Source organism: Miniopterus schreibersii, assembly GCF_964146895.1.
Source record: "Miniopterus schreibersii genome assembly, chromosome: 10".
Classification (NCBI taxonomy): Eukaryota; Metazoa; Chordata; class Mammalia; order Chiroptera; family Miniopteridae; genus Miniopterus; species Miniopterus schreibersii.
Window position 1 is genome coordinate 77,459,004 of NC_138110.1, and position 16,620 is coordinate 77,475,623.

Here is a 16,620-nt window from a genome sequence, read left to right on the forward strand (position 1 = left end):
TTGAAAGGACCAGACCAGGTAGCTCCTTGGTTCGTATCAGGCCCCCGTTGGTTGAATGCCTGTAACGGTATTCTCAGAACGGCAGGGCGTTGATCTGTTTTTAGTTTAGGGCTTTACAATCTTAAATTTAAAAAAAAAAAAAGATGAATAAAAATTAATCAACACGGAGATTCTGCCACCCAAGGGCATCCAAGGGTCTATATAAGGGCCTCCTGGCGCCTGTGTGAGTGTGTGTGTGAGTGTGTGTGAGTGTGTGTGTGTGTGCGAGAGATCCTGTCCGCCCCACAGCGTCCTGTCTCCTGGGGAACACAGGCTTGTCACTGTGCTGCTATAACATGACGGGCCAAGTGTCGTCCTGGGCGTGCAGAACAAGGCCCCTGCTCCATCTGGGCAGGTCAGAGGAGACGGGCGAACAAGCCAGAGGTACAGGATGTGTTTTTTTGTGTAGTTTCTTTTCGCTTCATGCAGTTCAAACTTGAAAGAAATGGAAATAAAACAAGCATGGCTGTTTTAGAAAGCGGACTCATACGTTTGCTAAATTTAATACAACGCGTTGTTTATGGAGAAGGTGGCACGGGGTGACAGAAAGAACCCAGCTCTTCGGGAGTTTATAAGTTGAAGGAAGGAGGGGTTGGGTCTGAGGACGGGGCAGCGAGATAGTCGGTGGAAAGCAGAATCCCAGGCGTTCTGTCCTGAAACCCAAGCCGCGTGCCTGGAAGGAAAGGAGGAAGGCGGTTCAGCTTCCAGGGCAAGGGAAACGGCGTGAGGCCGAGTTGCAGGCCGTGGGTAGGCAGGGTGGTGAAGGGCGCCTTGGAAAGGCTGACGTGCTTGCTCTGCTCGGGCAGAGATAAACACCGGTTCAACTTTGGAGCGTAGAAAAGAGGAGACACGGTGACAGCGTGAGGCCCCATGGAGCCCCGTGCTTAGAATTGGGGTTAAATCCACGGATCGCGGGAAGCAGTTCAATGCATTTGATGAGGGTGTGATCTAATTCAATGTATATTTTAGGGAGATATTTTCTGACAAGCGCCCTGACAGCCTAGACGATGTGAGTTATTAAAGGGAAATAACTGGGCCGCGTTGCAGCTGCCCCAGTGAAAGATTTGGAGATCCGGAATCAGCCTTGTTGTTCAGGGAAACGTAAAAGAAGGCGTTGATGTAGTCGAGACAATGGGTGGCGTTCTCGCCGCGGGAGATGGCGGGGCCATCGTGAATTATTGACACGCTGTGTCAGGATGCCTGTGAAGCGTGCGCTGCGTCCGTGGCCTGTGTAGGTTATGAAGAGCCCGACACAGCGGGTCTGTCCTCCTCGGTTACCGCACACGGGGCTGACCTATGGCGAGGTTCAGGGGTCAGCGCTCATCGGACCTCCTCCCTGCCCGCTTTCCTTCCCCCTCGTGGGAGCTCGGCTCCCGTCGGGCTCTGTGCTCCTCACTGTCTGTGTGCACTTGCAAGAGTAATCATTATAGTGACGATGATGTAAATACCTACTGCGGTGTCCCAACAAATACCTTGTAAAGGATTTAGGAACCCAGGCCGTGCAGGTGCATTTTGCCACGTGATTAATGAACCAAGATGTGGTGGCGGTGGTGGTGTAGATGGATCGCAAGATGTTTACAAGGTTATTTCGCAAGTGAAATAGACGTAGCATCTCGAGTTCTGCTTTGCCCCAAATAGAGTACAGATACCTGTTTTTCATTATGTTTTTTCATGGATTGTTTATTGATTTATTTACCACGTTGTAGGGTCATAGAATGGTGGCGTTGTTTTTCCTGGCAGAGGTTTTCACTGTGGGGGGTAGTACTCGTCCATCTATGACAGTCAGTCACCGACCAAGGTTGTGTGCCTGCCCGGCGTGGGCGTGTGTGTGTCTGTGACGATCTAGACACGTGTCAGCTTACGAATGCCCTTTGGTCGTCCCGCACTCGCAACGTTCCCTGTGCCGAGCGGACGTCCTCAGAGCGGAAGGTCGGCAGGTTTCCCCAGCAGCCTGGGTTTCCTGCGCTGTTGAGATGCCTGCAGCCCAGCCTCGCGGGTCCAAGGCCTGAGTGCACCTGGTAACCCTGTTCCCCCCAACTCTTCAGGGTTCATCGTCTGCTTTCGGCTGCACGTGCTCGCACCAACCTTGCAAGGACGCTGAGCTCAGACTCCGGGCACCTGGCTCCTTGTGACTTTTGGCAGCGATCGCAAGCCTGGTGCTGGGGGCAAGTGCCAGTGATGGGGAAGATGGGGAAGCCCAAGGGCTCCTGCGACAGGTGTGCATGTGTGTGTGCGTGAGAGATAGGTAAGGGGGGGAGTGTGTGGGGGTGAGAGATAGGTAAGGGGGAGTGTGTGGGGGTGAGAGAGAGGTAAGGGGGAGTGTGTGGGGGTGAGAGATAGGTAAGGGGGGACAGTGTGTGGGGGTGAGAGATAGGTAAGGGGGGACAGTGTGTGGGGGTGAGAGATAGGTAAGGGGGGAGTATGTGGGGGTGAGAGAGAGGTAAGGGGGAGTGTGTGGGGGTGAGAGAGAGGTAAGGGGGGGAGTGTGTGGGGGTGAGAGAGAGGTAAGGGGGGGAGTGTGTGGGGGTGAGAGATAGGTAAGGGGGGACAGTGTGTGTGGGGGTGAGAGAGAGGTAAGGGGGGGACAGTGTGTGGGGGTGAGAGGTAAGGGGGGACAGTGTGTGTGGGGGTGAGAGAGAGGTAAGGGGGGGACAGTGTGTGTGTGGTGGGAGTAGAGAAGGAATCTAATCCGTGCGTCATTGGAGATGCAGTGAAAGCACCGTCTTCTTGACGGGAATGAGTTCAGTGGAGAGTCCCCAATAAGGTCAGAGCCAAGCAGACCTCTGGCTGAAGGCTCCGCCTGTGCGGGACTCCGGCGTCCCTGTGGTCCTAGGATCTTCCCTAATGGTTTACCGCGGTCGGCCGGCACGTAGACCCTCCTAACCCGAGAGGCTCCGGTGAGGGTGGGGAGCCCTTCGGAGGGCGCTGCGGGCCGTGGGCGCGGGGGACGTGAGCGGCTGCCAGCCGGCCTGTTTCCGTCCACCGGCGCCTGTCTCACTCCGGCGTTCCGCTGCGTGGCGTTGGGGGGCGCAGTGTCCTGCTGTGATACCCGCCGAGAGAGGCGCCTTCGGGAAGCGGTCGCGCGACCACGAGTTTCCTTGAGACGCGGGGCGCTGGCAGGTGAGGGCCGGCGGCCCGCGCCAGCCTTTCGGGGAGGCTCGCCCTGGGGGGCGATGGGCCTTTCCACCCGCTTGCCGGGATTCACGGTCCTGGTGCGGCCGCAGAGAGCCGGCCGTGTGACCTCAGCCGGACCCTTGGCCTTTCTCTGCCTCGGTGTCTTCATCCGTCAGCCGGGACGACAGAGTCCTGCGAGCTCGGGCTGAGATACGGCTCAGGGAGCATTAAGAATGTGCCCGGCCCCCAGAAGCACTCAGTACTCAAACGGCAACACTCCCCAGCTTTCCCCGTCTTAAACTGGAGGGAGACACCGACAGAATAGTAACCCTGAGGATGACTTAAGGAAACTCCGGCTTCTCCGCGTGCTGGACGGACACGCGGAACAGCGCTCCACTCGGTAATCTACGTTGGACAGATCTACCTTATACCCGGTGCCAGAAATTCATTACTTTGGTGTTATTTAGTCCTGAGTAAAAGCTACAGAGGGAATCAGGTGTCTGGTTCTGAAGCAGGGAATGAGCGCAGCTGCTCTGAGCGGCGGCGGAGCCGCAGGAGCCGCGGTGGAAGCGGCGCCCGCCTCGGGCCGCGTCTCACGTGTGCAACGCCTTGTCTCTAAAGAGGCACGCGGCGCTCTGGAGGACGGGGCGGCTGGTCGTTGGGGAAATCGGGCTTTGCATTCACTTACTCCAAGCCCAGAACGAAGGCCGTTCCAGGGAATGAATGACAGACGGTTGAGATGACAGATTGGGTCTGGGGTTTCTCGGGGGATGGAGTTCAGGAAAATGGGTAATTATTCCTGAGCTTCCTAAGGTTCTCCTGTCCAGCATCATGTTCTGACATGCGGAGGGGACAGCCCCAGATAGGAAACACAAATCAGCCGGGCTCCCCCTGCCAGACGCCGGGTTAATCGTGCAAATCCAGTGCAGTTCTTGGTATTTGGAGAAAGGGTTTAAGTTGGAGTCTCAGGCACATATTGATTTAAAATTTCAACTTCAGCAGAATTTTTTTCAGCGTCAAATTGTAAAGTCTAGAACAGGATCTGGGGACTGATTTAGTGATGGACACATAGCCACACTTGATAATCAGGCAGTGGAGAGTGGGGTGGGAGGGAGGGGCGGCCTTAGAGAGGGCAGGGCTTTCTGAGCATATTAAATACATTAGATCTAGATTTACAAATGTCCTATAGCAAGTCCTTTTGCTTGGAATAAGATCAAATCAGCCCATTATACATGTTTACTGAATGTTGGCTGAGTTCAAAAAAATCTCTAAATCTGGCAAGGACAGACCCAGTCAAAAAAAAACACCCCACAAGTCCCTAAGTTTGGTAGTGATATCAAATACCTGTGGAGCTGAGGCTGTTTACAGGAAGAAATGAAATTGTCACGAGCGCCAGCTAATCTTTCCAAGAACAATAAGATTGCGTGTGCTGCCCCCGTAAGAATGGATTTTGCATATCTGCCTATCGCTGACTCTTGTAAGTTAATCTCATCTCACATGAATTTTTCACCAGCTTCACTCTGATGTTGATAAAGGAGATGGTTCCATCAAATACATCTTGTCAGGCGAAGGGGCCAGTTCCATTTTCATTATCGATGAGAACACGGGGGATATTCATGCCACCAAGAGGCTGGATCGCGAGGAGCAGGCCTACTACACGCTCCGGGCCCAGGCGCTGGACCGGCTCACCAATAAGCCCGTGGAGCCCGAGTCGGAGTTCGTCATCAAGATCCAGGACATCAACGACAATGAGCCCAAGTTCTTGGACGGCCCATACACCGCCGGGATTCCCGAAATGTCTCCTGTGGGTGAGTAAAGATCGCGTAGCTTTGTTGGTGTCTGATTTTAGGGGGTTTGTGTTTAAAATGACATCATCGTATGTGTTTGTATAACAGTTGCCAGGTAGGGCGAGGGGAATGTAGGAGACCTGTGAGTAGCCAGGACCCAAATCCTATTATTCAACATGTTATTTTATGGCAAATTTTATGGCAAAATTTATTTTAAAGAGCTATCTCAATGTTTTCAAGAAACCACTTAGTTTTTACATTCCCTTTTCAATTTAAAATTTAAAAGTGCTCATTAAAAGGATGCCTAAGAAGTTAGGAAATCTTGGCAGACACAGCCGTGTGATGACCTTTTATTTTCTGTCTCCTGGTAGTAGATAAGGGGGGCTGTTCTGAGCATCTCTCTGTGGTCCAGGTATCAGGCAGGTGGCCTGTGGCTAGAGAGACTGTCCTTTAGGTCTGGTGCTCTCTTTGCTGTAGAGTATTCTTGAACGATAGATGTCCATCCACATGCCGCAGTTAATCTCTTTCTAATTTCTCCAGAAGCTTAAATAAATGAAAATTTATGTTGAATTTATACTAATGGGAAAGTGAACCTCAGTTTGAAATACACAAAGAATGATGAAAGTTGTTTTGCTCCAGGACCCTTTGACATTTCCCCGTTACTGGAAAAATAGGAAGTAAAGTACTTCTAGTACGTACTTTATATCAAATAACATTAAACTCTGTTCTAAGTTCCATGTATTCACGTACCTTTGGAATAGTTTCTGCCAGTATGGAGTTTAAGTTCGGATGACCTTAGGAAACCATGAAACATTATGGGGCTGGAATAGAGTCCAATAGCTTTATATGTTTAGTTCCTGTTGTTTTCGGTTTCGAAGGAGGACACTTATTAAAATAATAATTGAACTTGTATTTTAACATGTGAAAATTTTACCCACTGTGATTTGTTTTACATTCAATAAGGGTCATTTCATTCATTCCAGGATCCAATCGACACATCTACTATGCTGGGATGTGTGCCCTTCAGGGGAAATCAGAATTCAGTGAACCGAGATTTCTGTTCCTATCAGATGGGAGAGGGAATTTATTTGGGCCACCATGGCTCTTGCTGCCAAATAAATCCAAATGGAAAACGGGCCAGAGCGATCGATGCTCGTGGGCAGGAAAAACTCTGAACCACGGTGGCAGTGTTTTCACCCAGAAGCTTCTATGCAAGCATTTCTTGGACCAAATGAGCTTGTTCACACTTTCTCTGTAGAGATCACATCCTCAGAGTGCTTCATGCTGTTGCTGCTTAACCACAATAACAGAAACAACAGTCACAACAGTCACAACAGTGACGAGAGCAGCGCGGAGATTTTGGAGGTGTTAGAGCAAAGAGAAGGCGACTGTCCTCCCCAGAAGAGCAATGTTTAGCAAAACAGGAAGCTTTGAGGGGCGTTAGAGAAATTCAGCTCTACCCCAGTGCTCTCATGGGCGGCGGGTGCTCTTCACCGGCTTGCTAAGGTTTTCCTTTGCTACGTGGATTAAGGGGAACTTTGTTTTAGAGCCTAAGGGATGCCCCGTGGTTGTGGTTTCAGTGGTGCCACCCTGATACCGAACAGCGTGATTACTTTGCTCGCGTTGTTATTTTAGTTGTTTGATTCCAACAGGTTCAGAACTATTTAGAAAGTAATTTTCAAATGTCTTCAGGAATTAATTGACACTAATTGAGATCACTGGGTTAATAGCAACATTTGAACTAAGAACAATGAAGTTCTACATAAAATAGGTTGAATGATTTTTAGTTTATCAAAGTATTTCATTCTAACCAAGTAGTTATAGTAACCACTAGGTAGTATGGTGTATATAATACAGGATTTCAGTGTTTATATTCAGGGCGATTTTTTTCACTACATGCTGACTAATTGTAAGATTTAAAACACTTACAAGCCCTTAGGATTGTTTATTTTTGCCAGAAGAGCATTGGCAAGCATGGAAATTTTAAAGTTATTTGAGAATATGTCTGTGTGTCTACAGCAAAGTAATGAACACTTCAGAAGAATATGTATTGTACACAAATTTCCTGCAGTAGGAAATCAGTACCAATCACATCGCTAGAATGAATAGTGCTGTAAGATGGTGCATTATAGAGGAAATGGACAACATCAATGTCATCGATTCTAACATCTTAAAACAAATCAAAACTTAATTCTTAAAAAGGGTTTTTCAAACATGTTATTCACTAATTGGTCCTACCAGGCATCCACAGGGCACAATCACCCAAGATCATAAAAAGAAAGAAAGAGAAAACAAGAAACAAAAAAATCTTCAGAATTAAAAAAAAAAAAAATGGTGCCATATATATTACTTCATAATTTCAACCTAATTTTAAAGAAAATGGAATTGCTAAGGGAAATCATAGTGTGGAAAAGAGAATAGATTTATCACAAAATGGACATTAATGACTTATTGAGGACATTTAGAAAGGGGGATTTGTGTAGAAATGTATCTAAAGGAAATGTTAGATGAAAAATGCCATATTTTCAAGAAATTATTAGAGCCAAAATTGAACTTTAGTAGAATACACTAAAGACAGGACTTGCCCCATTCCCATCAGATAGGACATAATCGATAAAATAGCATGTGCTTAAATACATAAGCTAAGCAAACACATCTAACGTTTTTAAGGTTACATTCCAAATGGAAATAAAAACAACAGATCACCGAATGCTTTCCATAGGGAATAAATGGACACGTGGCCAGCTGAAGAAGCAGTATGGCGTTCTGTCTTACGAAATGTGGAAAAACAACTCATAATGCAATTATTAAAACTGTCATGTTCTTCCTCCTTTGACGGGCTTGGTTGACATTTTCATGTCATGCTTTTGCTTTAAATCAATTAGTAGAAACAAATGAAAAATAAAACTATTACTGAACAGATAGGGTAGCCAGCTAATATCTAGTTAAATATTAATCCAATATTTATTTTTTAAATTGAATTTCTTGGGGTGACATTGGTTTGCAAAACCATATAGGGTTCAAGTGCACAACTCAACAACACATCATCCGCACCCTGCATCGTGGTCCACTGCCCGACGCAAAGCCTCTTTCTGTTCCCCTTCTCCCGGCCTTTGCCCACCTCCACCTGCCCCCACCCCTTCCCCCCGGCGATCACCACGCTGGTGTCTGTATCCCTGTGTTATGTAATATATATGTGTGTGTGTGTGTGTGTTTTTCTTAACCCCTTCACCTTCTTCCATCCGGTCCCCCAAACTCCCCCCCCCCCCGACAGCTGTCAGTCTGTTCCGTGTGCCCATGCTTCTGCTTCATGAGATTCCACACATAAAGGAGATCCTGTGGTATTTGTCTTTCTCTGACTGGCTTACTTCTGTGGACCTGGAGATGAAAACGCTAAGTGAAATAATCCAATCTTCGTTGTTCAATTGATGGAGTTTCAGTTTCTGTCTGGCTTGGCTGCGGCGGTGAGATCCCCTCAGCGATTTGAGCGTCAGGATGCTCTCGCTCGCCACGCCGCCTCCTGGACCGCGACTGAGCCTTAGAGAGATCGCTCTTGATGAAAACTTGTTACCTGACCCTGATGGATGAGATGCCAACACTTTGAGTCCCATCCAATTCTGAGTATATCCCAGTCTAATGGCATCATCGATCTTATATTTTGTGCCGGCCTATTTTCATGCCCCTTAAATAGTTCTGAGGGCTTAATGAGCGTATATCAGTTCTGTTGCTATCAAATTTTCGTGCGCCTTGAAACAAGAAAAATGCAAAATGCAAACTGAGAAACACATCTAGGGGTGTAGAATCGTCAGCGTTTTGTGAGTTCTTCTGTTTCGTGGCTTCGGAAGTTTTTAATTCCTTGGTTTTTGGGTTGACGTGCAGGGACCTCAGTGGTGCAAGTGACGGCAACAGATGCTGACGATCCTACCTATGGCAACAGCGCCCGCGTGGTCTACAGTATTCTGCAGGGCCAGCCGTACTTCTCGGTGGAACCCAGGACAGGTAAAAACTGCAACATGACACTCTTCAGAAGGTCACCAGTTCTCACTCGGCAGTGATTTAATATTAGTTATTTTTATGCAATATAGTTGGCACTGAGAATGTTTTCACGGTGCTTCTTTCAATATGTGTGTTCTGGTTGTAAGTAGCATATTATTTATGAAGACAATAGCACCTTTTAAGAACAGTTTAAAAAACATTTGTCAGTATTCCTACCTATAAGATACATGACAAACCCTTTCCACGGCTCTCTCCTGACTGCATACGAAAATCTTGGTTATTCACCTTTAAGTAGTAGTTTTGGTTTCTAGTCAGTGAACTCACAGAGGAATTATACATAGTGAAATGTAATTTTCCAGCAGAAATCTGCCTGCCGTGCAGCCAAATCACTAGTAGATCCAGCTTCTCCTAGAGGCTGGATTTCGCAGGGAAATTAGTTTAGGCATCGCAGACAGGATGATGGCCGGTTAAATTAAAGACTAACTTAAATGGCTCATTTTTAATTTTAAGAGGAAAAAAAAAAATGATGGGTTGCAAGAGAGCCTCCGTGGAACATGTGGTGGTTTGGCTAGATGCCGTGTTTTGCTCTGAAGCTGAAGTAGTTTACGTTAAGTAAGGGTGTCATTTGGAGCACTATCTCGGTTATGAAATAATGTTTTATCATTTCTGCTTTTCTGGCTCTGCGTGGGAAGGAGGAGTGGATGGGTGCGAACATGGGTGGGCGTGTGCCATGGCGTCTCTTCATCGGTGTGAAAATCCAAAACTTCCTTATGTTTGAATACTTTGCCTTTATCTCGGATAGGAGCTCTTCAGATAGCCAAGTTTATGATTATGAGTTTTTGATAGTCCCTATGACCCTAACTGAATACATTAATGCCACTTACCCTGTTTTTTATATATTTTGAAAATGGCAATAGTAATTCATTCTCAAATCGCCGCGGTGGGTAGACATCCTAAATGTCCCTTGAGGACGGCAGCCGTGATCATGCACGAGTGGAGAAGTGAGCTTACACCCAGCTTGTCGTTCCTTAGCGCTTTCGGGGACCGCGGTGGCCGCTTGACACCCATGGGGCAGGAGAGTCTCAGAGCCCCTGGGCAGGGCAGGGCGAGAAGAAATGGCTCTGATGGAGCAGGGGGAGCAGGGGGAGGCCCTGTCTGTGAGAGTCATGTGAGTGTGGACACACTGGTGGCTGCTTCCACGATAGACCCGCGGACTGGGCTCCAGTTCGTGCCCTTCTGTGGCCCCTCCTGACCGCCTGCAGGACCTCGCCACGTGATCGGCTGAGAGCAGCGCGGGCTCCTCCCGAGGGGAAACGTTTCGCTCCTGCCCGTGGCGGGCTCGCCGTCGGGCCTGCGAGCGGGCGGCCTTGCATCCGCCCTGGGGAGGGGAGGCCTCGCTGGGCGGGCGACCGGTGATCGCCTGTCGCATGGGGCCACGTCGTCAGTGCTTTGCACCTAATTTTCGCTTCAGGCCCTAGAGGGTCGTGCCCGGTGCGATGAAGGAATCTGGTTTTTCTTGGTGTGGAGTCTGTGGTGCCCTGGCCACTGGGGCTTCTCCGTCTGCACCATGAGCGCAGAGCTGTCCTGGGAATTTTTCCCTCTCATGACCCATAAGATGGAGATTGAACTTTCTGCCCCCAAGAATGTATCTTTCTGCCAAACATGGCAGTTTTTTACTTCTTGGGGGCATGAAGAGCTGTAAATTAAATTCGAGTCAGGCTTCCCCACGTGGTGTCTGGGCTGTTGTTCTCTGAGAAATGACATTATTTTCTACATCTCTACATTGATGCTGAAAACACGCCAACTCAAGATTATATTTTAAAAAAGGACCAGGCAATCACGAGTAGGTACATCCTACATTTTTTTAACTTCTAATTTCTTTATTAATAATAAATTTAATATTATTCTTTTTTAAAAGATCATATTAGTAATCACTGTTACCACTTATCTATCGCATATCCCGAACCCAGCCTTGCTGAAACCTCGCAGCTCGTGGTCGATCGTAGCACTGCTTACAGGCCCGATGACCAGAGGAAGCTGTATTTTCCCCCTTAATTTCTCCATCCCTACAACAAGGATGTGAGCAGCTGCAAAAACTAATATTGACAATTTCCTGCATCAAGCCCATAGAATGGCACTAGAAACGAGAGGGCCGGGTTAAAAGGACTGCAGAGACCCCTGTCACCTGTCTTCACGATGCCCCCCCTTTCCGAGGGACTGAGATCACTGCGGTGAGTTCACCTGTGCCGTAATCCTGCAGGCAAGCAGCCCCCCGTGTTCGGCCTCTTTCACGCATGGCAGGCTTGGCTGCCAATGTGCAGTTCAGGGTGAAAATGCAGGCTCCTTGTTCTAAAATGAGTAGGGTTTCAGGATGCCATCAGCAGAGCAAGAAACCATGCAAGGGACCAGCATGACGGTGCAGGTCACAAGGCTGCGAAGCTGGCCCTGGACAGTGGCTCGGGTGTCAAATGTCTCTTGTCACGTAGGAGTCCTTTAGTAAACGCGGAGGTGCGACTGCTGACTGCTTGGTACCTGCGTGACGCAGGGTGGGGCGAAGGTAGGTTTACTGTTGTTCAAATGGAAAATCATACAATAAGTAATAGTAATATAAGAATAAATGTTTCACGTACTCACAGCCGTAAGCCCACGTTTGCCCCATCCTGTATATTACATGTGTCTTTATCTCCTAATGTTACCTGAGTAATAGAGACGTAGCAACATCCTCCTTCCAGTGCCCTCGCCAAGTGTCCCGTCCCTGGCCGGGCTCGGGGTGCGGAGGTGCCACCGCCTGTGGGGTGCTGCTAAGCTCTCTCAGCCTCCAGGAGCCGCCTCCTCGGACGGTTTGGTGCCAGCTCTGGAATTCTTTGATGTCCCCGAGCTTTCATCTTTACTGCTGGCTCTTCTCCATCTTTTCATGGTTCCAGCGTATGCTTCACTGAAAGGTAGACACAGCCAGTCATCCAAGGCTTAGACAGAGCACTTAGAAGTAAATACGGAGTATTGGGAAGAGATTCATTCGCCTGGCACACCCAGTGCATGTTGCACCCGCACGGCACGGATGCCCTCGGCCTCACGTTCCCCGGGTCATGGGGATGCCTAGGCTCCGAGGGCAATCCAGAGCGTGAGTGAGCAGAGGGAGGGCCCCAGGGATTGTTTGGTTCCCTACACTGGAGTGGTGCACACTTCAGTTCTCAAGAAGATTCCATGGTGACAGAGTATGCCAAAAAAAAAAAAAAAAAAAAAATCATCAGTGACTTGTAGGATATTAGAGAATTGTGGAAAAATTTATTTCCGACTAAAAACCATGCAGTTGTTGAACAGTAAGTGATACATTTATGTTGCACAGGCACAGTGCTTTTTGTGAGCATGGATTATAAATAAGTGAAAAGTTCTGGGTTACTGGGTCAGATGAAAAATCATTCAGAAAGCCTAAAATCTGATCCAGTCTCTTTTCCAAATAGCTGCAGGAAATATTAGCTGCAGGAAATATTCTTCTCATTAGAGGAGCTGAACATTATTGGTTGTTGAAATTAAATATTATTGTCTTCCATAAACCCTTCCAGAACTGTAGGGATGCGACTAGCATGGTTGGCGTCAGCCACGTCACAGCCAGTGTTAAGGACTTGCCCTGTGCCTGGGTGTCTATATAATACACAGCAAAAGGCAAACCCAGTCCAGCATGTGAGATGGCTTTTCCAAATGTAGACAGTTTATGCTTAAAAGCAAAAGCCATAGGACTATAAATCTGTCACTTTTGAATGTCCCTATTTAAATTCAGTTCTCTTCCAATTATTTCATCCTTGTCAAAAAATATGTTTAATACTTGAAGTATTTAGCAATTGCCTTTGCCAGCTGCATTACTTTGCAAATTTTGTCATGATTTTCGCTTTGGGAAAGTGTTATTTATAGGATCACTTGTAAAGACACAGTTAGAGGTGCAAAAAATAAGTGAGTGACTTTGACCGCTGGACTTCTCTCCTAATGATTCTATATTTCCTTTCAAGAAAAGTGCCTCTAAGCCAGCCTCTGAGCGGATGGGGCTGCAGAATTCCCTTTGCTGATGAGCTGAGATGCTGTGGCTCTCTCTCCATCAAAATAAATGTGCAAAGATGAACACTCACCTATTGATGTTAGAAGAAAAACGAGAGCTGAATAGAAATTCAACTGAAAAATGAATAGGACAATTTTTATAAAACTCAATATTTTGTCATCTAGATGAAACACACTTCTCAGTCAGAATTTTGATATTCAATAATCAATGTATTTTAAAAAGCATTACAAATAACAAAGGATTATTAACATAAAAAAGGAAAGAGAAAGAAAGGGGGGAGGCGGAGACATGTAAATTGCAGAACCCTAAGCCAAAGATGGTTTAAACAGGGTCACAGTGAGTGTCAAACGGACCCTCTACTACTGTGATTATAGCAACAGTGCCCAACAGTTAGTATATTAGAATAAGTGATTGTTAAAAACAATAACAACAAAAAAACTGGCCTAATTGAAGTATAATTTACATGTCTAAAATACTGATGTCATTGCTGGTATGTATGTGTGTGTGTGTGTTTGTATTTGATAGCTAGTGCTCAGATCTATAAAAAAATGTGGTTACTTATAGTATGAGTGATATCTAACGTATCATTTGGAGTCTTAGGAACCAGTAATTTATTGCTTAAATTATTCTTAAACATTGAAAAGCTTTTCTCATCTGTTCCCACCCGTAGAACAGTTACCGAGCTATAGGATACTGTCAAGGATAGGGCAGGCCTAGTACAGCATAACCTTGGCTTATAACTTATACTTAGAGCTGAAATATAAGACACACAGACCATTATTATACGTGTCCACTGGAGAATCAGCCTTTAAACAATTTAAAATTAAGCTTTAAAACATTTTGGAGGATTTGAAATAATCTTTATGCTGAACAAGAGGAAAAAAGCATGTTTATCCAAATTTGTATAGAATTATTTTCTTCCCAAGGAATCATCCTCTATCAAAAAACCGGTTTCCCCCTGGAAAAGTCCGTGATACCAGACTTCCTCTCCCTCAGGTGTGAGTCAGCAAGGATTTAAATTCTGACTTCATCCTAAAAGTTAGAATCTTCTTAATAAAATAGATTAGACATTTTCAAGCTAAGTCAATAAACAAACGTGTCCAAGGTGCCCAAGTCAGGCATTGTCTTTATTGGTGCAAATGAAACTGCAAGAAATGACTAAGTAGGTTCTGGATTCCTTATATTTAATTAAGAAGGATGACCTCATATTGCTAGTTTCAAGGTCTCTACAGACTAATATTAAATGCATACATTTTCATTAATATTACCTAGATATGCATATACTGAGTATATTATATGTATTAGGTATGTATCTCATTTTATATATTTACATATAACATCGTTAAACTAAATTGCATCCCATAGTTAGATATTATTGCCTAATATGCTTACATAAAATTAATGTAGTTATTAGTATAAAATAACGAATTCACTGCAATAATGATTACTGAGTCAAGTTTCCCCATCAAGCAACATGAAATTCTGAAATCAGTCAGTCATACAGCTAAAGTATTTAAGGGCTATCAATATCAATGCAACGGATTAGAAACAACCAACCACCAAACACACCAGTATTCTTGGTGTGGATTTCCATTAGCACAGCCCTTGTCATCTGTAGGACTCTTTCCTCAGACCTATAGACACGGCATCGTAGCCCCAGTTTGAAATGGTGTTTGCTTATTAAACATAAACAACTCTCAGCGTTTTTCTTTGTAGAGCATTTCCGTTATTTTGCTGAACAGCGGATAGTAGAGACCATAGTTGAAGGGGTCCTGGTGATTTCCCGTCACCGGGAATTAAGGTGTTGGAGAGGGTGAAGAGAAGGGAAGGAGAGGTTCCCTGTCACATATTTGCACAGGTGACTCCCCGTATTGCAGAGAAGGCGTTAGTTTTGTTTATTTATAACTTGGCATTTCCTGAACCATATCGCCATAACACTGGAAGATACTCCTCTCTGGCCTTCCATACGCATGGACGTTATTAAAAATAAACACAAGCAGCCAGAGGCGCCCCCGAGGCCTGCTCCCGTGTCGGTGTTCTTCCCCGGTGTGAATTCAGTGAATCGTGATGCTTTTTACTGGGATTTGAAATTTTACAGGAGTCATCAAGACCGCCCTTCCAAACATGGATAGAGAGGTTAAAGACCAGTATTTGCTTGTTGTTCAGGCAAAGGATATGGTTGGTCAAAACGGAGGACTCTCGGGGACCACGTCCGTCACCGTGACCCTCACCGACGTCAACGACAACCCGCCTCGCTTTCCTCGAAGTAAGCCCGCTGGTTTGTTACGTGGCTTTCCTGCCCGTCTATAAAAATGCGTTTAAAAAGGAACGTTTTCCAATTCTTCTCAGCACATAATGATCTTCCTACAGTCTCCCACATTTCGTTTCATCAGGGGCATGGTTTAAATTCAGAAATACAGAGTAAGAAGGATATTGAAAACAAATAGAAACAATCATATATTTGTAGTATTTCTCTCGTAAATATACGGTTCATCATGCACATTATTTGAATGCTAGATGATTATTACATTTGTTTATGTATTAACCTTTTTATTGAAGACGTTTTGAAGTATTCTGTAACTTAATGTGGTTGTTGCAATGAGTAATATAAAAGAATGCTTTAGTTTTAAAAATCAAAACAGGACAGTCCTGAACCTTTTCATTTCTTATCCCAGCCCTTTTTAACCAGTTCAGGCACATTGAACTTCCCTTTAAGTTCTGCCACATCTTTCTTGTGCAAACACTCGTGTTTTAAAAAGAAATCAGTCTAAAGAACCAGAAAACCGCATGCCCTCAATTTAGTTTCTTTGACCAAATGGCTTTTGACTTAACCAAGAAAAAGGTAAAAAAAACCCACATTCTGTATGTAGAGATGTCCTGATTGTAGGAAAGCATTTTATCTCACTCTTTTAGTTGCCTTTTTGTTTCTTTTGTAAGTGTATGTGGTACTTCTTTAGAATGTTCAAGGATGTGAGGAAATTGTACAGACTACAGTGTCTCTAAAATGCTTGTTTGATGGAAATGGGGAGCTGAGCTTCTACACACAGACCTTAGGAACGAGTGATGTCAGGCGAGGAAGCTTCCTCTGCAGATACGAATGTCACTGTGCTTTCTTTCAAATACTGCTTCTTTAGATAGTTCATTTTCATTTTATATATTTTCATATTTTTATTATTACAAAGCAGACATTTCATTAAAAAAATGAACCTATCCTTAATTTTGCTCTTGATGGTTTATAAAGGGGGGAGGTGAGGATTGTAGAATTAAAAATATACCAACAATAATATAATTATATTGGGCTCCGAATGAAAATTCTCTTTTCTTTAAGCCTACAGAGATAAAAAGTGACACAGAATTTTTATGGTTTCGGCTGTCATGATGTGATGAGATAGAGCACAGGTTTTCTAGTTTATTAGATCCTCTCCTACTTACTAAAGGCAAGGAAGCCAAGAATGTGCCATTGGGTTTTTCGCTTTTTGCTGGGATTTTTCTCCATCCTTTGGTTACTATTCTAACCTTAAAAAGTTTGGATTTTGCTAAGGACAATCCTGGATACGTGCAAAGGGTCAAAATTATAAGCATATGTTGTAATCATTTCTTTAAAAATCAGGAACTATTCACAACATTTAGAAA

General features: G+C 45.3%; 1 protein-coding gene across 1 annotated transcript in view; it reads left to right on the forward strand.

The window, feature by feature from the left end:
• The window catches only part of CDH7 (cadherin 7), a 106,537-nt gene that overhangs the window by 42,945 nt on the left and 46,972 nt on the right, over positions 1-16,620 (forward strand). The window contains exons 3-5 of the mRNA XM_081149829.1: positions 4,667-4,961; positions 8,820-8,939; positions 15,086-15,253. Of these exons, the coding sequence (XP_081005955.1) occupies positions 4,667-4,961; positions 8,820-8,939; positions 15,086-15,253 (583 nt within the window). The remainder of the gene's footprint in view (positions 1-4,666; positions 4,962-8,819; positions 8,940-15,085; positions 15,254-16,620) is intronic.